The sequence below is a fragment of the Cyprinodon variegatus genome, unplaced genomic scaffold, assembly GCF_000732505.1.
Source record: "Cyprinodon variegatus isolate N-32 unplaced genomic scaffold, C_variegatus-1.0 Scaffold93, whole genome shotgun sequence".
Taxonomy (NCBI): Eukaryota; Metazoa; Chordata; class Actinopteri; order Cyprinodontiformes; family Cyprinodontidae; genus Cyprinodon; species Cyprinodon variegatus.
Window position 1 is genome coordinate 73,752 of NW_015150546.1, and position 24,141 is coordinate 97,892.

The window sequence follows — 24,141 nt, forward strand, 5'->3', positions numbered from 1 at the left end:
GCCATAAGTCAGCAGCTAACTGTGTCATGATTACTGGCACTAGCACTGGTCTAATGCATCATTCAACACACCTTTCAGCTCCACCTCGTTTCCAATCAGCCTCCATCAAATTCACCTGCCATTTCGACTATACATCCAACTCTCAGACCAGTCAGAGGTACCAGATTGTTGTGAGCCATCGGGGAGTTTAGTCCAGAACTCCTGTTACCTTTCTGCCTACCTGAATCTGACCTGATTCTGCCTCCTGAATCTCTGAGTCTGCATGAACACTATTGGACCTGTTATAGTTTGTGTTTGGATCTCTGACCGGCGCCCCGGGGAGCCGCGGGGACGGGTCCGCGGGCTCCGCCGGCAGCCAGCCACCCTGAAGTGAATCACACTCTGCTTCCATCTCTCCCTGAGACCTTTCTATGCAATCACGCCTTCAGTAACATGTCCAAGCCATATCAACCTAACCTCCTGACTTTATTTTCAAAGTACTTAACCAAACAAATTTTTCTGAAACACTCTTTTCCAATCCTTTCCATTTTGGTGGGTGCTGATAAAAGCATCTTCATTTGTGGCATCTCCAGCTCTTTTTTGTGTATTTTTACTGGTGCCACCACCTCAAAAACATATAAATCATTATAGTTCTAATGCCATCTTGTCAGCCTTACTTTTTATACTTGCAGTTTACTTTTTTTTGGTCCATTCATTCAATTGAAATAGCTATACTAGCCCTATGTTCTTCACTTATCTTTAAAGTCTTTTGCTTTTAGTAGTTATCAGCCCTCTTTAGCCATGGCAATAATAATTTTTTATCCTGTTCCTTGAGCAATGGCTGATAATTAACCTCTAACTAATAGAAGCATAGAAGTTTTTGTTTTGGTAAAAATCCTCCTTTCTGTGAAATAAGTGGTTTAAACATCCAACTATATGTAACAGTGCATATGCATTGGTTTGCATGGGTCAGGTTCAGTCCTGCCAACCCTCAACTCATACAGTAGTACACTGAGCAAGAGATGTGAAAAACACCCACACACACTCAAAAACACACAGACAGACGCGGGCTGAGGTTAACAAAATATAGACAATCACAAGTATTTTCCAGGAACTCTGTTTTTTTTATGATTTAGGGAACTCTAATGGTATTTCATTGGATTTGCTATGATGTCAGCATGTCCGCTCAACCTAATGGCCTACTGAGAACAACTGCAGGGACAGCTTTGTTCCATTTAGTGAACTGTCCAGACTGAGAGACACAGGCAGCTGAAACCTCAACCAGTTTGGGAGCTTTGAAGGTGAGTTTTCTTTATATGATACTTAAAGATTAGAATTTAGAATTTGCATATGTATAATGCTTGTGTAGATTCTCAGTAATCAAGATCTTGGTAGGGGAAAATGTGTATCAAAAGTTACACTGCCTCTTATAATTCTTGAAAACATTTAAGCCATTTAAGTCTGTTGCTTATTTAATTGTTTGATTCTTAACAATTGCGTGACCAGCTTGAATAACTGACACTTAACATGACTTTATGATGTAATCTTTAAAAAGTAACCTTTTTTTTTTTTTTGCTGCACATTGTCATATAGTTCGGTAAAAGTATTTCTCAAAATTTTATATCATTGATGAATAAAGCATCATGAATTAGTAAGCAGCCCTACATCTTGAATGAGGTAAAAAAAAAAAAAAAAAAAGAGAAATAAACTATCTTACCTGCATGTAATACTGACCATTTCTACAACTAAATAGATATTAATGCTTAAGGATGCACGTTGTGGTCTAAAAGTAATGTTTTTTAATGACAAACACCAGAGAGTGTTAGGAGTCATTTGCTTTTTTGATAAACTTTTTTTTTTCTTTTAAGTAAAAAGGGGCCTAAAATCTCTAGTCTAAAAATTACATAAAGACAGGAGGATAAATGGGCTGTTTTTTAGCAACTAAGGACTTATTTACAGTCATAAACTATTGCTTTCTTATTTTTATGATAATAAAAAAGGAATATAAATTATTTTTTACTTAATTTTGGCATCTTGACCAAACAACAAGTTGAAAGTGTATGTATTCTATCAAGGTTACTCAGCTTTAACTCTCTTTATGTGTTTCCATAATATCCAGCATGCGGCTCCATCCTCTCTCCCTATTAGTACTCTTTCACCTTGTTGCCATGGCAGCGGTGCCGTGCGTCTCCATGATGACGCCACTCCAGAGTTTCCGAGGCTGCGCAGTGCGCGAGTTCTCCTTTGTGGCCCAGAAGCCTGGCTGCAAAGGGCTGCATGTCACCACAGAGGCCTGCTGGGGGCGCTGTTACACCTGGGAGGTAAAGTTAAAAGTGTCACAGCCAAACAGCATTGGTTGGTTTCTAAATTCTGTAAAAAAATGTTTATATTATTGTTGAAATAAATTATTTAACTTATGAAAATGAATTGAGGTTTTTAATTTAACTTTAGGGTTTGAGTCATAAGATTGGTTACAAGAACGCACAGATATGATTATGGCAAAGTGTTTCCACGTTCTGTTTCATCCAAATACTGTAGATGTTTTAAACACTTACAAGTGATGAATAGGCCTACTTGAAAATAAATAAGTTTAGAGATATACATTGATATATCTATATTGATATTAACAAATGAGGTATTCTGTTTACTTAATTAGACTGCTAAGATAGTGTTTTTTTTAGAAATTGTCTACTAATTGACTTTCTGATTTACTGAATCTCACTGTTTTATGGATACAACTAGACTCAATGGTTCTGGACTTTAATCTGGAAATAATTGTAAAGGTTTGAATTGATTGGAATAATTTATTGAAAAAAATAAAATCTATTGCCCACACTGGAGCTGTGACATTTATGTTTAGTGCTGTGAGATAACTTTTTCTGTGAAACCTCACTTCATGCCAATTATTTCATATTTTGATTATATATTTATATATAAATAAATATTATATGTTTATATTTTGTGACATGTTTTATTATTATATATTTATTTAACGGGTTAGTGCAGTCATTGTACATGCCATGATGTGTTTTCTGTTTGTGAACCTGCAGAGACCTATACTTGAGCCCCCGTACATCCACCGACATCACCGCGTCTGCACATACAGTCGCATCCGACACATGATGGCTCGACTGCCGGGCTGCCTGCCCAACATCTCCCCTCTGTATCATTATCCAATGGCCCTGCAGTGCCACTGCAACCTATGCTCTATGGAGGACACAGAGTGTCAGACCTTTTGAAAGAAGACAGCTTTCTCTTCTGTTGATATAAATAAACTGAATAAGATTACAGGGAGTTTTTAAGACGCACAATTAGTTGTTGCATATGTATACTGAAAGTAGTGTGTACTCAAATTTCTATAACAAACAGCAATCAGTACCAGCTCAAGCATGATGTATTCATTAAATAAGCTCAGTGCCTTTGGTAATAAAGTATATTTTTTGTTTTGCATCAATATGATTATATTCTGTGAGCTGGTGTTTGTATTATTGACTAATTAAAATATAAGGTTCTGAGTGAAAAGTCTGTAAAAAGTTTTCTGCTTCAAAATTACTATTTTTTTTCACTAGCCTGAAACCTAATTTTCAGATCCACTGTGCAAATCATGACATCAAATAGTAGCATGGAAAATCTAAATATTTTAGACTTTGAAAGTTTAGATTTTGAAGTTGAGGGCATAAAATTTAAATAATTACATTAACATTTTAATACCGTGGAGAAATGTTATAATTCTACTCCTCTGTGTGAAAACCTTTCACTTTGCTTAGCCACTCCATTTTAGAGTTTTACAATCCTCAGATGTTTTGGTTTTCTTTTATGTATTTTTAGGGTTTTCCATTCTGTTTTATTATGTTCATACCAATCTTGTTGTACTCTGTTGTTAATCTTGCCATAAGGTTTTTTTTTTAATGAAGGTTTATATTTCTGGCCATGTCATTGTTCTTCTCCATATTAGTTCATTCTGGTCTGTTTAACTACCCAGTTTAGTGTTTTTAGCACATGTAGGGGTATAGTTCAATAGTTTTCTGTTAGCTACTACCCTTGATTTTCTTCTGTTTAGCTGTGCTCTAGTTAATTAAGCCCATTTCACACTAAAGACATTATCCAGTAATTTACTGGCCGTTTACTTGGTCAGAGTTATGTGTGAATAAAGGCAGAACTGATTTACCAGGTAAAAGTGACCCACCCATTTACCATATCAAGACCTAGTATCATACCTGCTAATTTACTGGAATTGATCTAGTGTCAAAAAGGTATTAAGGCATGCATTTTTGTGTTAGATGACATAATTAAAGTGACATTTTTGTCAGGGTTAGTTGTGGTTTTGGACCCAAATGCAGAGGCAGAGAGGTTGAGGAGATTTCTTGGGAGTTTAATGGGGCAAAAGCAGTAACAAAGGCAGGAATGCAAAAATCCAACTAATAATCAAAAACAAACCAGAACTATGGAGACATCTGGGGAAACCAAACACGAGGAGCCAGGGAGAGACAAGGAACGTGGACAACAGCATTGGAGGACAGCGACGACAAGGAACCAACAAAGAGTGAGAGCAGAGGGAGAGCATATATAGCAGAGAGAGACAAAGGGAGGGCTAACGAGCAGACAAGGAGCAGGTGTGAGGGGGGGCAACGAGGGAGCCAAGGGGAAAGGAACACACACACAAGAGGGCAATAGAGGACAACAGAAAAACATGAGAACTAATATAAATCTAGAAATTACAACAAAACTGTAATTAAACCAATAAAACTAGAAAACAAGGAGCAAAGTAAAGAACAACAGAACCAAGACCAAGACACATTTTACCAAACACCAGTCCTTACGCCTGTTACATGGTGTTAACATCAGCAAATACAGCATCACTGCAAAACAGGCTGGCCACTTTACTAAAATATTTTATCAAGCAAGCAGGCACATTTTTAATGATGGCTGGAAACTGGTTGGACCAATAAATAAAAGCACTCCTCTTTGTGGGACACAGGGAGTGAAATAATGCTCCAGCTTTCAGGAACTGTTCAGAACTCTGCTATATTTGAAGAACTCTGGCATTTATGACAAGACAACTGCAGCTTTTCGGGACCACAGACTACTACAGGGAAAACGACACATTTTTAATAAGCCTCAAAGTCTAAGGAGGAAGTAGTGCAAATTAGAGTAAAGAAGTGTAATGATAGTTGCAGTCAGAGAACAGAAGCTGACATCTGACATTTCAGCTTCAGGTTTATTTGTTGTTTTGTGATGATCTTATTCACATGAATGGGATTTGATGGTTTTTTTTTTAGGTTGTCAGCAATTACATGAATTCTTGGCTGAACAATAGTCAGCTCTGACAAGCCCTAAAGTAAAGCCAGGCATACACTGTACAATTTTTTTAGTCATTGCACACAGCTTCAAATCACACACTGTACAACAAAACCACAGGATTTTGTCGTACAGTGTGTGAGCTCACAGCTCACGATGTATGTTCTTACACTGTGCGACCCGATGCTCTGATGCGACCAATTTAGACAAAGACACAGCTGAGCAAACATGGCTACTACGGGGTGTCAATTTTTTTGTCTGAGAGGTAGAAGAAGAAAAGTCCTTGTTTGTGCGCTGACTGAATTTCAAACATGTTTGATTTTCTCCCGACCTTACGATTTCTGATCGGGAGGTGGTTGTAAGAGGCTGATCGCCCCTCGTTACCCCCTGTACACTACACAACGCACGATCAGGCTGAAAGTTGGCCCAATTGAAGAATTCTCAACAACTGGAGAATCAGCCCGAAAAGGGCAAAAAAAAATGTACAGTGTATGCACAGCTTAAGCTGCAGCACACCCGCTGCCATCCACCACAATAAACCTGCTTTTTTAACTGGTTAGCTACCACAGTACGGCCATCGTCACACAACGTGGTGATATGCAGCAATAATGTCAGAGACTAGTCACAAAGACCCTCAGCTGATCTTTTGGAGATTCTCACTTGCCTAGAAATTAGCCACACTGCTAAACTAGATACCCAAAAACTTATGGAGTTCTTTAGAGGTTGGCCTAATCAGTTAAAGCTATTTCCTTTGACGAACTGCTACTTGCAGGTCATAATAGGTACATCCATTCCACCGTTGTCAGGTTAAGTGTAAAAAGAGCTGACTTGGTCATTTACTGGGACTAACTCATGTGTATAAAGTCCTGGTACATTATTCTGTCTTCAATTACATGCCACACCACACCAATGGATACTACAAAACAGCCTCAATTCTTCTTGGTGCAAATTCAGCAAGGTGTAGGACACATTCTTGTTGACAAGATAAAATTTGATGCAGATTTGTTGGCTGTACAGCCATGGTGTGAATCTCCTCCTCTCTTTTTCCCAGGTCCAGCCCTTTATAATGGGTGGATAAACAATACAGGATCAATCAATGCTTTGGTGTTTTACACCAAATTCTGAACACATAATGTAAATACTGCAGATGACATAGGAACTTATTGAATCTTTCAACATTTTAAACATTTAATTCTTAAGGGAGACTTTGTGAATTATACTGTCAAAGCTCACAGAATTAGTATATTATGCGCTTGTAGTCGTCTTTAGCTGAATTTTCTTAGGAAAATAGCTTTTTTGATAGCTTTAGCAACTTTTGCTTTCTTAAATGAATTCACAAATTAATTTTTCATTTAGCACCTAAGCCACTAAGTACATTTAATGAGAGACAAAGCAGCCTTCGTTTTATTAGAAGCTCATCAAATCATCACTCTAAAATAAAATGCTGCAAGACCATTTTCTGAAAGATAGCCTTCTATGTTAAGGGTTCTAGGCTCTAGGACTAATTACCATCTGACATCAAAACCGTATCTAATTTTAAAATGTTCTTTTTCAGGCATTTAAAAAAAGAAAAGTGGTTAAAGACAAACCAAAAGTTTACTTATTTTATATTGAGTTGTGTATGATATGGATGAATTACAAATTGATCATGTTTATGTTTTAAACGGTAGTGTTGTAATAAGTACATTTTATTTTGCATAAAATTCCAAACAGGGGCAGGAGTTGAAAAATTGTCATTAGCTACCATTTTATAAGCAGAACCTCGGTGACATGCTTTGTTTTGGCATTATGTTTGCATTGTTCCTGTGAAAACAAGAGGAATCTATTTGAAATTAACGGATTGACCCCAAGTTCTGATGCATTCTACCTTCTGAGATGGTATTCAGCATACATTTTATTCTAACAAGTCCTAATTTGATCATCTCAAAACAGTCTCCTAATTCTCCTATGACATCAACAAGACCGGAGAGATGTAAATTCCCATTAGATCTAAAGTACTTAATAAAGGGGTTACAAATTACATGAACAAAGTTTCACATAAATGTTTATGTAGAATTTAAGCAAGCTATCAAGGTGTATTAATAAAAAAAAAAGCGAAATGTTGAAGACATGATTCGTCCACACAAAAGTGGTTTTAGACAAGGAGGTCATTTTAGAAACAGGAAAACTTTGTCCAGTCTTTTGTTTACTTTGTCAGTATGCCCAATATTACACAAACACACGTGACAGATATACACTCAACACACACTGCATGACAAGCAGACGGATATGATGTAAGCCACACTCACACAGGCTACTCTAATAACTCTGAGGTGGAAGTGGACACATTAACGACTTCCTTCAGATGTAGTGGTTTCCATGAAAACCAAATGCGGCAGAGTCTAGGAGCGACACAAACACCAGTGACCTCGCTGAGTCACTATGGAGTCAACTGGTGTGTGTGTCTCTGTTGATTAGGTGCTGCAGCTCATTCAGATCCATCGTCTCGGCTTGTCTTCGCCGGTGGGAAACCGTAGAATCTGTGACTGTATGTGTAACCCACCATCGGCACGCCAAAAGCGTCGTCTTTGAGTGTATGGAGAGAGGATGGTGTCACACATTCCTCTTTCCATCAGACTGATGTTTGGGGCAGTAAGGTGATTGTGTTTCTTTCCAGGATGTTTGGAAAGAAATAACAGTATAGCCCCGGCTGGCTTAGTATTAAAGTAATCATTAATGTTACCATCAGGTTTCTTCTGACTAAATTTTATGTAAATGTTGAGGCTGAACCAGCTGGAGACCTGAACTGGTGCAGATGGCCTGTACTTATATAGCACTTTTCCAATTTGGAGGACTTGACCAAAGTGCTTTACACTACATTCAGTCATTCACACACACTTAAACACTGATAGTGACAAGCTACATTGTAGCCTCACTGACAGCAGCAAGGCTGCCCTACACTGCCACCACCCCCAACTAGTTGACGTGGACACAACGACACTGAAAGTCAGAGCTCGAACCGACAACCCTCCAATCGCAGGGCAAACACCTGCACCAGACGCCACTGTAGAACCATGTTTAACAGATAAAGATTAAGATCTAAACAAAAGAAACATATTTCTCTCCAGACTTTCTAATGTGATCCCTGGATTACTTAGGAAAAACAAGAAAACATGTCTTTCAAATTAGGCAGATTTTTTTCAGCCATGATTCACTCCTTATGGCCATGGATCTTAAAGAAATCAATCCTTTGGACAGGGTCATTAAAGCATGCAAGCATGCAGTAAACCCGAACAAGCTAAATCTTCAAAAAAGTTAAAACTGGCTGCTGTGAAGTCCACCAGTCCATCCATTTTCTCCACAGTGGGTCAGTACCTATCTCCTGCAGTCTATGGGCGAGAGGCGAGGTGCACCCTGGATAGGTTGCCAGTCTGTTGCCGGGCAACATAGACATGCACTCACACCTAAGGATAACTTAGAGAAGCCAAATAACCTACCAGTCATGTTTTAGGACTGGGGGAAGAAGCTGGAGTACCTGGAGAGAACCCATGCATGCTAGGGAGAATATGCAAACTTCATGCAGCAAGCAGCAGTGCTACCCACTGCATCACTGTGCAGCCCCAGGCTGCTGGGAAGTGAAATATAAAAACCAGCTGAATTTCTCAGTCGGTTTTGGTCCAATTTTGAGAATTATAGACTCAATTTGTTATTCTCTGTTGAAAGGCAGCTGGTGTAGTCTCTGCGACAAGGGACAAGCTTTGCAAACAAGCCAAGGTTACTAGGATACATGTGAAATACAAAAATTATTTTTTTGTCTTTACCAAATAAATTACCATAATTGGTATTCTGCATTCTTTGGTTATGAAAATTATGATTATGAGCACTGCATTTCTCTTCCCGTGTAAACCAGTCTGTCTACTCTCCTATTCATCTAAACAACTGCCGCTCACTTGATGTTTTCTTTTCTTCAAACTATTCTCTAAAAATCCAGGGGACAATTTTGCTGGAAATCCAGCTAGATCATCGTTTTCGATATACCCTGTGAAGCCTATCTGGCACCAGTAACAACAAACTAGATGATGCCGCTGAAATCCACTTTATTCCCATTTTTGACTCTCAGTTTAAACTTCTACAAGTTGGATTTTACACATCTAGGTGCTTAAATGCATTTAGCAGCTAAGCTGTGCTTGAATACTGACCTTTTTATGCTAAGACACTGAACAAATGTAACTAATAAAACAGGCCGGTGAGTTACCGGTAACAGGTTTTACCTAAATATTACATTAAAAAGAAATTGTTAGGATTCTAATTATGTAGCAAAATATTATAATAAGGAGCAGAATTTATTTAAATCTTATTTTTGTTTTTATTCATTTTTTTCCCTTCTCTTTCAGTTAAACAGATAGGAAGTTATGATAATCAATAAAGTTATAGCATAATTGAAGACAGAGATGGGATTTAATATGATTTCTTCTTCCCACTTCTTTTTTAGCTAAATTAATTGTATTACATATTTCCTGGACACATGTACCTTTTTAAGATGACATACTTGGAATTAAAAAAATAATAAAACAAAATAAATAAATAAAAAAAAATTGTGAGGAGGGAGAATGTCTAAGGTTAATTTTTTATTGCAGTTGCCTCACTGTTTAATATGTTTTGAAATGTTATTTATGAATGAATAAAATAATATGTTATTCATAATAATATATAATATAATACATTATCTATGAATGAATACAATTTTATGAATTAGCTAGAATGCAAGAAAACTTGAATATATTTCAAACTTTGAAAGCCTTACAATATAATTTATTCAATTTTAGATTTTTTGAAAACCATTAAAAAAAACCATGTCTGTGACACCCATTGGTAGCTTTTTAGCTTTCTGCACCCAATTCATGAGTGCCTAAAAAACATTCTACTTTCAGAAATGCCAGCAGCTCAAGTTGCACAAAATATATTATAAAACTATACAATTTTCATCATGTATCTGAGGTTTTGCAAAATTTAAAACATATCTATGTTAAAAGTTATAGTATAAAACTGTTTTCTGGAGAGCTTACTGTAAGTCACCACTGGTGCACCTCTGCAGAATCTATAAGAGTATGTGGGGTTTGGTAAGTATTGTTGCTAGGATGACACAGAGCCAACACTTCACCACAATATACCCACCATGTGTTGAACAGACACACAGCTGATCCAAACCCGCAGGATCTTCTGACCCGACCCTGTCCTTCCTGCTGCTGCAGCAGAGGGAAAATCCAGCAGTGCCTTGCCTATGCTTTTTTGGGGGGGTTATACACCAGTTATCTAATCATCAACCAACTCCTGAGGTCCAAACTTTATCCTAATGTGATTTTTTTTTGTACATAAATGTGTGTTTTTACATTTGAGACTCTCTCTGTGAAGGTGGTATGGTAAAGCTGACTGTATGTGTGTGTGTTCTGCTTTGATGGAAAAACCAATTTAGTTTTCCTCTGTGTCACTGCAGTACGCTTCCCCTGAAAAGGTTTAAAACCAGCGGACAAGGAGGGAATATCAGGAACAAGAAGCAAAAAGTTAGAGACGGAGGTTAAAAAGTAGGATATTATTGTAATATTTGGTTGTGCAGGTAGGAAGATAATCTTCAGAGGAGGAGGACGATAAGTCGGTTGAGGTGAGGGGGAATCCCACAAAACTTATCTTTGTAATTGTGGGTGTGCCAAGGGCTTTAAGTGCCATCACTTCTACCTGCGTTACTTATATCCCTGTATGGTGCTTAGGACAGCTGTTAGACAACTCACCTAAACTTCACAACTCTCAGCTGTCCAGGTAAGAATCAGTTTCATTACATCATCTATGTAATTATGGAAAATGACTTATAATCTTTTTATCCTTGTTCTTCTTCAAGAGATAAAAAGGAATTTTTTCTGTAAACAGCATTTAACTAAAAAGGCTCCAACATATTTTTCTTAATCTTCATATTAACTTTGGAACTTTAAAATCATGGTTACACCAATCAGATTCATCTTGAGATCAGTGTTTTGCATATTCTGTATTTTTATTTTGAAAGGCATTAGTTCATATTTTTTTTAACAAAACAACAAATTGCATTTAAAAAAATTCTGAACTAAAACTTGGCTTGGTGTAAATTTAACATGGAGCTATTCCATTTGGGGGAAAAAAAAATCATGTGAATCTAATTAACTAGCAGCTATTTGGTATGAGAGATACAAAGGTCCCTGCACAAGTGAATAATTTAATTATTAGTAAACTTAACTGTTAGTTTATTTTATGTGACAGACCAACACAGAGGAGTACGTATTTGTGATATGATAATGAATGGTTTTCTATTATGTTTACAAGCAACAACTAAAAGAATCTGAAAAGTAGGGCTTGCATTTGATATGGTCCCTCTGAGTTAATTCTTTTAAATGCTGTCTATCACTGCTGTTACAGCTATAAGTCTTTTATGATGCGTCTCTTTCATCTGAATCCACTTGCTTTACAATTGGCTTAATTGATTTATAAGGCGGACTTCCAAAATTGCAGACAAGTAGTTTGAAATATATATATTTTTTTTCTCAAACAAGCTTTATGGCCCTTATTTAGCTCCATACTCTCATACTGATTGTAGGTATCTGCAACCCCTCCAGAATCAGCATGGGAGACTTGGATGCTTTGCTATTTAGCCTTTCTGATTAGTGGGATGGACACATCTAAAAAGATTAGCAATCTATCTTCAGATGATGGACCAATCAGATCTTTTTTTCATAACCTAACTCTGCTGTGAACTCTAGGAGCTGTCTGCTATGTTCCTTGGTCCTCATGATGGGTGTTGGTCACCAATGTTCTCCAAGGGCTTCTCAGAACAGCTGGATTTACACCAATGCCAAATTACACACAAGAAGGAAACTTAGTAATCAGGTGGCAACTAAAGGCAGTCAGTTCCACCTGGATTGATGAGATGAGTACTGCAGTAAAATGGCCTGACTACAAAATAGGGGATGCAGTGATTTTTGTAGGGCCGAGCATCATTTCCTCTCAATTCACATTTGTGCACCACTTTCAATAACACACACTGAAACTTTTGGTTGTAACTTAAATTGTTAACTAAACATTTTCCATTTAGTTAACAATCTACATCCTTAAAAATATAAATCCTAAGAGTGGCATAACAAATTTGGAATTTAAAAGAGTGCTATTTTGTTGTGCAAACTTGAACTATTTTCATAGAGAATTCATTGCACTAAATTAATTTGAACATTTAAAGATAATTACCTCTGACAGAGAGAGGGTTCTGTCACCCTTTAATGAAAAACAAACCTTCAGAGGTGGAAACTCCGACATAGGAGCAAAAATTGGACATTTCCCCATCAGCTCACAAAGAGCCTAGCGCACAGATTCACATCCCCAGAGGTGAAGTGGTACTCTGATTGTTCCCTACAGTACTAATTGATTCCCAGTGGGGGTGTTTCTGCTGCTGGTGCCACACAGCTGATGCACAAATTTGGAAAAAGCTTCCAAAATAGAGGGCAGAGGTCAGGATCACCAAATTACCAGGAAAAATTTTGCTTTGTTTGCACAGTTGTGGAAGTGTGTGAGTCAGGTGGAGTCGGGCTTCACTTGACGTATAATTCTGCACATAAAGAGTGACTTAAGATAAAGCAAATATTTTCATTGTACTATTGTTGATATAATGCGATGCTTACTGTTCACAGAGGTGCTGTGCATGAGGAAGTTGTATGTGTGCATGTAACTGCAGGTAACTGTTCGATGAGGCAGACTGGAAAGACTCAGACAGGACTGTTATTATTCAGGCAGTCCTGCAGGAGGGGAAATCACCTCAGATTAATACATGCAGGGCAGGGGGATTTTGATTTGAGGAGAAATGGAGCAGACCAGGATGAGACTGTTTATTTTTCAGCCTAGAAAAGAAAACAGTTTATTTTATCAATTAAGAAAGGCTTCCACCTATTAAGAATAAAGAAATCAAAAGTTTAAAAATTAACTTTTTCAAGTAGAAGCTTCGTAATTACTTATGGGACTCTAGCAGAATCTAACATCCTGTTTTGTTTGATCCGCACAGATGTCGCAGAGCGTCCTACACATCTGTCTACTGGCCCTGATGTCACTGCTGCTGCTATTTTCTCCTCTTGGATGGAGCAAAGAGGGACAAACCCCAGGATGTCACCTATATCGTGAGTTTCAATCAGAAAGAACAAGACATCCAGAAAAAATAAAATCTACTTTGTTCCAAAAAAATGTAGAAATTTGTTAAACAACTTGCTGTTAAGGAAGAAACTCTTAAATAAATGCAGACGTGCAGAAGTCTCATTATGTCAATGAGTAGTGAAGTTCAGAAGATAACTCCTAAGTCTTCACTTATAAAGGTGGCTGGTTAACATTAAACACAAAATCAACATCTCTGCAACCCAGTTCAAGGAAGATGTAGTTTCCTAAGTAATGAAGCCATAAGCTTGACGCTCTTTTCCCCTCTGTAACCCGCTTGATGGCAAAAAACAAACAAAACAACAAATGAAATCTTCTCCATTAGATTTAACCATTTACTTCAAAAATAAAAAAACAATACAGATATTATATTCCCATAAAAAATGAAATAATAAAAGTAGATAAGGAGAAAAATAAATTAGGTCAAAAAACTGTGTGGCTCCACTCCAATTACCTGACTAACACTGAAGCAGAAGCCATTCCCCTCAACATCCAGAAACAAAACTGTGCAGATTTGCAAAAGAACCTCAGTACAATTAGAAACATTGAATATAAGAACCTTTTACTTTCTGATATGTACTGTAACTTATTCATGATTTCTTTTTAACTTAACTTAAACTGAATTTAGGCCCCTACAGAAGATGTTGAAGTTTACTTTGAAGAAAAAAAAAAAAAAAAAAAGGTTTTGAAGAGGCTGGACCCTTGGTACACTATAACATTATTGATTAAGGAATTAAAAAACTTAAGAAAAAAAAAAACTTGTCCTGCATCAGACTGGCGATTTGTCCAGGGTGTGCCCTACCTTTCGCCCATTGACTGCAGGATATTTGACTGAACTAACCGTAACCCTGACAGAATAAGCAGAAGATGGATGGATGGATGGATGGATGGATGGACGGACGGACGGACGGACGGACGGATGGATGGGTTGATGGATTGATGGATGGATGGACGGACGGACGGATGGATGGATGGATGCATGGATGGATGGAATAAAACTGCTAAATACTTAAAATTGCTTTTTTCAGAACAAGAGTAAAAGTTAAAAAATGTTATTCTATAGAATAGAAACAAGAAAATATTTTTTTTATTATTTGTAAAGTACTGCTAAGTATTAAAAAAGCTGCTTGTAAATTAATTCTATTCTAATCATATTCATAAATATCTTCACATCCAAATGGGAAAAACTTATCTTACTCTTTCCAGAAAGTTAATTGAGAGAATGGCATAAGATGGTGGATGTTAAATGTCTGCTTGGTCAAAAAAAAACAGACAAAAAAGTGACATATTAATAAAAGTGAAGCATCCAGTTAGAGCAAGGGCAGAAAACCTCAAGCTGTTTGTTTTGGAGGTAAAAAACCCACAAGAGCTGAATGACAAGCCAGCGAACATGGCAGTTTATGATGAAATTAGACCTTTAAAAATACAGAAACGCAACCTATTGGACATGCAGGCCTGCAGCAAAGTACTAAATGTTATTTATTTTCCCCATTTAATTCCAAATTTGATTTGAGAACAGTTTCTAAAACAATTTCATTTAATGGGTTTCCTTAGCATCTAGATTCAGTGATCTGAAAACTGAAAATTAGAATTCAGGCTCATATTGAGTTTTCTGTACAAAGAGGTTTTTTTATGTACCATGATTATTCTTTAGCAACTACATTAAGCTTTATTCACCCACAGCTGGGCTCTGATGAAAATATTATTTTCTTGCACTACTGATCCAGAATGGTGTCCAGCCACACTTCATCAGGTAGACACGCTTTCAACAAATGTGCCCACCTATAGTTTATTCAATCACACTGTTGCTAATTGTAAACATTAATTGATATATTAATAGAACCACCCACAGAAATATGTTTACAGAGACCAGGTTTTGCTCCACTAATTTAAATAATGCAATGTAAAGGCATTTTAAGAATTTTTTTTATATGATTATATGTGATTTTTTTTCTATATTCTGATATTTTCACTTGCTTGTGATGTAAATTAAGCTGAAATTTGCAGCAATACTACGAGTTGTCTTTTTTTACTTTATCATTTCTGTATTTTTTCAGATTTTATGCAACATCTCAAAAATCATTATTTACAAATGTCAGAGTAAATCCAATAAGGAAACCCCCATGCCAGTTACACATCCTGTTTGTCATGTCTTCCAGCCATCAACGTGACCATCCGCAGTGACCGTCGGGGAACTTGTAAAGGCACCCATCTGGTGTACGCCTGCGTGGGCTACTGTGAGTCCAGTGCTTTCCCATCCAGATACTCCGTTCTGGTGGCGTCAAACTTCACGCACAACATCACCTCTGCATCACGCTGTTGCACCATCAGCAAGGATGCCAAGGTGAGGAATTGTTTTATTGACACCTATTTAGTCTAGATAAGTGATTTCTGAAGTTGTTAGAACATGTACCACTTCGGTAAATAGTTAATAGCTGACATACATATAGGTTTTATAGGTTAAAAAAATATATGTTAGTATCTAATTTAAGTGTTCGGAGAGCCTCTAGGACTTCAGTTACATAAAAAAGTGTGATTTTATCACCAAACTGCTCTTAGCTGCACTTAATCCCACNCTTCAGTTACATAAAAAAGTGTGATTTTATCACCAAACTGCTCTTAGCTGCACTTAATCCCACGCTTTGAATTTGTTAATGCTTTATTGAAAAGAGAAGATAAAAGAATAAATACTTGGAGAATTCAGCCATATTGAATTAATTTTTTAAAACATTATTAACCCTACTTTATCATATAGACACATCAAAATTACAGTGGTACAGTGTGAGCTGCAGCGGCTCCTCAGAAGACTGTTATACTTCGATGGCACACAATCCTCCTCTCTTTAAGCCATAGCAACTCTATCCTGCATTGTGACCTTTCTCTGCCCGGCGGACAAATCTGATCTTCCACCACTCTGCTTTGCTGTGTCCAATCGCCCACCCTAACCCTTAAATCCCTCAGTCATATATAAACGGGACTATAGAGTGGATTTTTTAGCAAACTCAGTTAACTTACCTTTCAGACAGATGATGACTACTTATCGTTCCCCATTAGTCATGTGACTCAGCCTCCCTGCATGGTGTCTACGCCATCTTTTTTATTTGTCACTGCTGTCGGGTAGCTACTGTCGGCTGCTGTGACAAGAAATCCCATAATGCTTTGCGAGGAGTGGTCTCGCAAAGCATTCCGGGATACATCTGCTCATCTAGGGACCATGGATGATCACTACTTTTCAAGGAACATTGTGGGAAATTTCAAGTTCACTACTCTCTCATCCTCTAGATGTTCGGACACTCATTTAACATAGTTTAATCACTATATAGTGCCCAATAGAGACTGACACGGGAGTGGATTTTCACTCCTGTCCCGTCCCACTCCCACAGAAAAAAATGGTGTCCCGTCCCGATCCCGGGCCAGAGTAGAAATCTAAATCCTGTCCCGTCCCACTCCTGGTGAAATTACTCCCACTCCCATCCCGCTCCCATTCAGAATGACTCCCGCTCCTGCACCACTCTCATTCAGCTTGAGTTGCAAATCAAACTTTTTGAAGTCGAGTTTGCCACTACTGTAACTGTTGGTCCCTCCATTGTTGTTTTTGAGCGCGGGTGAAAAACTCAGAGCGGAAACACTGTTGGTTTTTTGGTCGTGTAGTTTTTTTGACTCGCATTACTGTATAGTGTACTGTAGGCTTCAAGGAAAAAAACTACAAAATGGCTGCGCCAGTACTGGATTTTTTTTTCTTTCTATTTTATTGTATTTTTTGGCATCAATCCTAGTTTTTTTTTTAGTTATTATCGGTTTGCTCCTGCTCCTGCTCCCGTTAATGTTTAATCCTGTACCGTCCCAATCACGTGATCGTTACTAATACTGACTCCCATCCAACGGGAATCCCGTGACCCGTGGGATTCCCGAAAAAATGTCAGTCTCTAGTGCCCATTATAGTGATTAGGGCAGACATTCCGACACAGTCACTGATTCCCGGCCGAGGATAGGGATATTTATATTTATAGTTATTGCAATTGGTTTCAAATATAGAGAAACAGGTGATTGCACAGGGTATGAAACAGTACATTGCACATTATACATTGCACTAGTTATTGCTGTTGTATTGCCGCATTGTAGAGTCTTTCACTAAAGGAGCTACTCAGCTCCTCTACAGTCTGGTGCCGAGGACTGAAGGTGTTGTCCATGATGGATGTAAGCCACTCAGCCACTTCCTCCACTGAGTCCAGGGTGCAGCCTAGGACAGAAGTGGTCTTTGTCACTAGTTTGTTCAATCTCTTTATGTCCCACTCTGCGCTGCCAGGGGCCCGGCAGACGACAGCGTAGATGAAGACTGATGCCACCGCAGAGTCATGGAAGGTTTTAAGCAGGAGTCTGCTCACTCCAAAGGATCTCAACCGCTAGTCTAGTTTACATAGATAATATTATAAACCATATTTTATTAGTCTGTGCAGGATTGTACATAGGCCAACATGCTGCAGTCACATTTAAGAATTATAGTGATCTCTACAGTCACTAGTTTGTCAGCTCTGGGCTGCCGTGGCACAAAAGATGTCTGCCTCCACAAATCTGAACCGACTCTTATGTAATTATAAAGCAATTTCTATGGCAAGGCAAACATAAAGATTGAAACATTCAATTAAATAAATAAAAAACAAACATACTGTATAGATTATATATATACCACTCATGTCAGTAAATCCCTTTAATTATTACACAATGTACCTTTACGAATTTGGATTCACCTAAATCAGGCATCCCCAAAGTCGGTCCTCAAGGGCCGCTGTCCTGCAGGTTTTAGAGGTTTCCCTGCTTTAGCACAGCTGATTAAAATGATTGGGGAGAGCAAAAGCCTGTTAATCAGCTTTCAATTAAAATCAGCTGTGCTGTTGGCAAGGACACCTCTAAAACCTGCAAGACAGCGGGCCTCGACGACCGAGGTTGGGGATGCCTGACCTAAATGATAAATAGGATTAATGATGTTTAAAAACTTCATAAAATATGGATAAATTGTCAGACTTTTTATTCTTTTATCTTCTCTTTTTTCAATAGAGGATTTACAGATTTAAAGATTAAGTACAGCTAATAGCAGTTTAGTGAATAAAAATCACACATCTTTTATATAACTAGAGTCCTAGATTAAGATGTTTTTTTAAAAGAGCACATATTTTTAAAGACCACTATTTCTCATTACTGAGCTATGATTTGCTGTGGCATCTAGTTTGATTGATCTAACTTTCTTTGGCTTTTACTAGTTAATAAATATATTTTTATTAAACTTGCAAATATATTTTAAGTACTGCTAAAGGCAGCCATTTGTGGACTGGAGTTTGGCTCATTTCATCAAGTGGATATTCTGCTTTTTTTCCAGGTCAAAGTTCGACTGGACTGCCCACGAGGTCTGCACTACGACGAAATCGAGATCCTGACGGCAAAGGCATGTCGATGTGACATGTGCCGCAAATCACGCTACTGACTTTTTATCGCTTCAGGACAAAATGCAGCAAATATGATTTGCAGGATGAAAAGATTATAGTTTACAGAGATAGAAAAAAAACACAAAAACACTACAGCTTTTTTCAACTTCTGTCCATTTGCCTCATTTCTATATAACTTCAATCATTTTAATCATCAATAAGAGGGTGTTAATCTCCATTTCCAGAGGACTGGTGTCCCTCAGCCATTACGTTTGGCCCTGATGAAACACACCTGTCTCAGATGGCTCATTACCTGCTCAGCATGAAGGATGGTTGTCTAAAGTCCTACTGATGTCTGAATATCTGTTTCAGAAATGCTGACTTTGCAGGACTGCAGCCTTCTTTGATTGGTGTTTAAAATCTTTTGACTAAACTCTGAAATCAACTGTGGATAGATTTAAAGTTTTTTTTTTTATTGATAATAGGATTCTTGTTTCACTGTCATTTGCTGTTCATATTATGCCAACAAACTTTTCCTTAAAATATATATATTTTTAGAGCCGAGAATAACAGGGAGATACAAAATGCAAATCAGAGAATCTGTATTAATCGTTAAGTTTTTTACTTGGTTATTCACCAAACTCTCAGCTGTCTTGGAAAATAAAATCGGTACAAATCACAGAAAATGTGAATGAATAATGATCAAACATTTTGCAATAACACAAGAGGAGACCAAAAGAATGTACAAAATGTATTTATTATTAGGGATCTGAACTTAAACTACCAACTGTAAATAATATCTATAAATGAAAGTGAGACTGTTGGAAATGCTAAATTAAATGAAAAACAATGCACTATATTCCTTCTATCAATAAAACTTTGCCTATTTTGCAACTTGTACTCATTGTAATGAATTCTTTATTTTATTTGGATATCCAAGAATGAATTTCATCTGAACCAATCACTATAACAGTCACTAAAAACATCCCTAAAAGTCTTAATTCTCAGGAGGTCTGAAGATGAATGGGAGGATGTTTCTGCAAAAAGAAAGACAAAGAACACAAAAAGTTCATTTCATATGGCAGCTACTGCATATGCCTCTAAGCATGAAACACAAGCTTACACTATACATGGGCTTGTCAATCCTTAATGTGCCTGAGGACATCTGGCACGGTTCTCACCACACTTGACAGAAGAATATTAAAAAGTCTGTGCAGATAATAGCTGGATTTCCCCAACGCTGTGTAATCTCTAAAAACCTCTTTCTTGAACACTTACAGTACAGCTCAGCTCTTGTTTTAGCTCTGGGCCTGACAGTCAATAAAACCTGGTGACATAATCATCATCTGAGTGCGGAGTTCAGCCTTGCCTTTTTTTTTAGTTTTTGTCCTAATATGATATATGGTTGTGGGTTCAGGGCTTTGTGCTGTGTCTCCTTTACCACACACTGAATACTGAGGAGATGACCTCAGCCCTGGGTGGTTTTATCAATTAGTTACTGAAAAAGACTCTTCTAACTTTACAGCTTGAGTGTTTCCTGCCAAGCAGATGCAATTGATGTTGGTAGTTTATTTAAAAAGGAATATATTTCTCTCATAGATATTTTTCTCTCTTATATTTTCTCTTTGTCCCATCTTTGACCCACCTGACCAGTCGCTTTAGAATCCCGGGGTTCCCGGTCATCCTCTGTTTCTCTGGTGTGCACTGTTCAGCCTGAGGCTAGAAAAGAAATCAAACTTTTAATAAACTTAAAGAGGTCTTTATGATCAGTCAGCACAGCTCAATCTTGTACAATATATAGATAAAAGTAGGAATCTAAAAAAAAAGGGGGAAGGATGACATCTAAAAAATCATTTCTTTTTCATTTTAAGTATCTTTCAACACCAAAACCTCTAAACTTGCCCAGATTGAGGGATTGCTGCAGAGGCAGCAAAATGATGAAATCGACTTCAACCCAGTTGAATTCAAAAATACGTCCTTAATCTAAAAGAGATATTAAATGCTGCAGTAACTACGGTACAATTTTTTCAACAAGTTTTAAAGGTGTTGATAGCTGTAGGTAGAAAAGATCTTCTAAAGCGGTCTGTCTTGTACTTGACGTGGAGGAGCCTCTTACAGCCTCTAAACAGTTTTCTGAAGAGAATGCTCACTGGTGTCCATAATGTTCTTCACTTTATGAAGAATTCTTCTTTATGAAACCAACTCCAGAGGTTCTAGGGAAGTCCCTAGTCCATTAGCTCTAATACTGTTACCCCAGCAGATTATGGAGGAAGAGATCATACTCTCCTCAGCATACTAATAGAAGAGCATCTTCTAGATGTAAGCAGCATCTTGCTGAAGAAGTACAGTCAAATCTGTTTTTTTAAGACCATACATTGCCCAAAATGATTGATGGAAGAGACGGCTTTAATTTCTTGTTTCTTTCTCTTCTCCTTGCTCTGCATTCCCAGCTCTTCGTTGTAGCTCAACGGATACATGCGGAAGTGGTTGAAGTATTAATTTAGCTTTAGAGATATTAATGAGCTGCTCCCAGGGGTAAACATGGTTGTTATGCATCATATAAAGTGTCCAAAAAGGAAAAACATATCAGTAAAACTCCCTCTAGTTTCACAGCATTTAATATCAGAGGCAAAAAGAACACCAGAAAAAGATAAATCTATCATAAAAAATAACATCACAATCAAGCTATCTACTTGGAACTGTAAAAAATATTACATTAATTTAGTTGGGCTAAATGAATAAAATGAATTAATTGCTTTTAAAGGTGTTAAACTCTTAAATTTGGAGGAGTCAATTGTAATGTTAGGTGAAGTAATGTATTAATAAAGCAAAAGTAAATACCAGATAAATGAGCAAGGAGCAATAAATCAAACATGTTCCTTGCTCATCCATAAAACAAATCAAAATCCCTGCCAGTAGTCTGCTGAGTTTTCCTCTTACCAAGACATGAGATTTTATAAGCCAAGGAAAAAAAAAATTTTTTTTTCAAATTTCAATTATTTTTCTTTAGCTGAAATGTTAATAAATGCAATTTCATTCAGAATATGTTATGTTCTTAAAATTATCTAATATTCTATAATTAAGAAAAAAAAACGTATTTTCATATTCTCTTATTCATGGATGGACAGACTGACAGAGTAATAAATACTGTATGTATAGATTTGATGGATATCTGGTTTAGGAAATTAATTAATTTATAGCCCGTCAATGGATAGCTGGATAAATGGATTTAATTTCCCAATTATCCAGACCTGGAAAAACACCTTAATCAAACCTCATTGTTTTCTAGACTTTTAAGAAACCCTCATAAATAAGAGACGATGTGAAATCATTCACTACACCTATTAGGAGCTGGTTTGTAAGAAAAAGAGATTTGTGCAGAAATTGCAGGCTGAATTCTTTTAAAAGCTTGCAGAGTGAGATTTGTAGTGCATCTTCCAAGGCTGACAGTTTGAAATCCTTTATTTTACTTCATAACAACAAGAACAAACTCTTAGAGAACTCTCAGTGAAAAAAGGTAAATCGGACAAGTATAAAAACAAAGGATGAGGTGAGATAAAAAGGCAAAGGGCATTATGGGAGCGGAGTAGGGTAATTTTGGGAGTTTCTAATCAAACTGAAGCACAAGCTCCAGAAACACCATTTCCTCGCCTGCTCACATAGACTCAATCACACATGTACTCATACAGCCTGATGTAATGCCATTATTAACATAATCACCCTCGTTATCCCAACTGTCAGTGTGGCCTGCCCGAGGCTTCAACAAAGATGGTTACGCCACACATCTGCTTCTATTTTTACATATACACGGATTAGAGAGGAAATGAAAAGGGGATATAAGAATTTAACTATTTGGAAGTGCATAACCTAAAATAACTTGAATCTAAGCAGGATAATGGTTAAAAGCTTCACCTCATCAGTGGGTGCTGAATCATCCACTGCCTCCTTCACTGTGTGGGGATGGTTCATCCTTTTCTTGCTGCAAGACAGATGGAATGGTACCTTTAGTAGGATACCTTACATGTTATTTCTCTGTTAGGTGGAACAGTAATAGAATGATCAAAAAAACAGTGCAGGAAGCAGAGCAAATGAAAGGCCATAAAACAGAAGAAACTTTGCTCCTAACTGCAAAATATCTTTACTCCCCATAAAGCTGTAAAAGAATCAGCTTTATGTGCTGAAAATATCTTATTACATTTAAATTAAAAAATATATCATTACTATTATATAATTATGTTTCTAAATCATTTTTGTTTTTTGATTTTATTGATTAATTTACTCTTAATGTGATTTATGGATCACCGTAAAAGGATTTGCATTCTTAATAGAACATCTTTAATGTCATTATAACATTATAAAGTCACAAACATTCATAGTAAAGGGAAATTCATCTAGAGCTTTCACATAAATGCTATATTTGGAATTACTCACACCTGACTTAGATAGTATAAAACTTCACAATGTCACATCTTTTTTCTTTTTTTAGAAAAAAAGACTATTTAAGTTTTAGAAATATTGTCCCATAAATCATCTATAGTTGATGTTAATTAACAGGTTTTTTTTTTTTGTTTATTTAACATGTGTTTCTACAAGACAAGAATAATCTGTTTGTATGTTAGACTCAGTTTCTCCTGTCGATATTATGATAAATGCAAGATGATACCGGATGTTTTATAAAATGCATCAGTAGATGGTGCAGGTGAAGTGTCTTGCCTAAGGATACAACAACACTGAAAAGTCGGAGCCGGGGCTTGAACCATCAATCCTTCGATTTCAGGGCAAACTCCTACATCCAACGCCACTGTTGTTGTATTAGTAATATTTTCACAACTCAAGGTTCCTAAACTCATTAATACAAATTTCCATTTTCCATTCGATCTTCAAAATGAGTTTCTGCACATCATGCTAGAAACTATGCCACAATAAACTCCTCAAATGTATAGGTGATAAACTTGAATATTACCACAAATATATATATATATATATATACATATGCCCTACCAGTCATCAGATACCCCACTGGTATAATAAACTGGCCAAAGGAGGAGTTAGAGGCTACTGACATCAAGACGAGAAAGCTCCTCACGATGCATGGAGGGTTCCACCCCAAATCCAGCACCCTGAGACTGTACACCAAGCGTAGCGAGGGAGGCCAAGGGCTAGTGAGTGTCAAGACCACTGTCCAGGATGAAACAACTAAGATCCAGGAGTACATCAGAAAGATGGCCCCCAAAGACAAATGGCTTGGTGA

At 37.2% G+C, this 24,141-nt stretch overlaps 3 protein-coding genes across 5 annotated transcripts in view; 2 read left to right on the plus strand and 1 right to left on the minus strand.

Moving 5' to 3' along the window:
• Nucleotides 1-1,222: 1,222 nt before the first annotated feature.
• Nucleotides 1,223-3,442, plus strand: LOC107084142 (glycoprotein hormone beta-5-like). Of its 2 annotated transcripts, XM_015373832.1 has the most exons (3): nucleotides 1,223-1,280; nucleotides 2,099-2,300; nucleotides 3,030-3,218. In XM_015373832.1, exons 2-3 carry the CDS (start codon nucleotides 2,100-2,102, stop codon nucleotides 3,216-3,218), a joined length of 390 nt encoding a protein of 129 aa, XP_015229318.1. In that variant the 5' UTR covers nucleotides 1,223-1,280; nucleotide 2,099. The 2 variants fall into 2 exon arrangements, with proteins under 2 accessions (XP_015229318.1, XP_015229319.1); XM_015373833.1 differs by lacking the exon at nucleotides 1,223-1,280 and having other exon boundaries at nucleotides 2,100-2,300; nucleotides 3,030-3,442.
• A 7,347-nt stretch (nucleotides 3,443-10,789) lies between these two features.
• gpha2 (glycoprotein hormone alpha 2) lies at nucleotides 10,790-19,617 on the plus strand. Of its 2 annotated transcripts, XM_015373831.1 has the most exons (5): nucleotides 10,790-10,915; nucleotides 11,022-11,070; nucleotides 13,328-13,439; nucleotides 15,630-15,814; nucleotides 18,845-19,617. In XM_015373831.1, exons 3-5 carry the CDS (start codon nucleotides 13,328-13,330, stop codon nucleotides 18,947-18,949), a joined length of 402 nt encoding a protein of 133 aa, XP_015229317.1. In that variant the 5' UTR covers nucleotides 10,790-10,915; nucleotides 11,022-11,070; the 3' UTR covers nucleotides 18,950-19,617. The 2 variants fall into 2 exon arrangements, with proteins under 2 accessions (XP_015229317.1, XP_015229316.1); XM_015373830.1 differs by having other exon boundaries at nucleotides 10,908-11,070.
• Nucleotides 19,618-19,826: 209 nt separating this feature from the next.
• Nucleotides 19,827-24,141, minus strand: part of LOC107084144 (chromosome unknown open reading frame, human C11orf85) — a 13,506-nt gene continuing 9,191 nt past the window's right edge. The window contains exons 7-9 of the mRNA XM_015373835.1: nucleotides 22,803-22,869; nucleotides 20,536-20,609; nucleotides 19,827-19,927 (exon numbers count right to left, since the gene is read on the minus strand). Coding sequence (XP_015229321.1) covers nucleotides 19,888-19,927; nucleotides 20,536-20,609; nucleotides 22,803-22,869 — 181 coding nt within the window. The 3' untranslated portion in view covers nucleotides 19,827-19,887. The remainder of the gene's footprint in view (nucleotides 19,928-20,535; nucleotides 20,610-22,802; nucleotides 22,870-24,141) is intronic.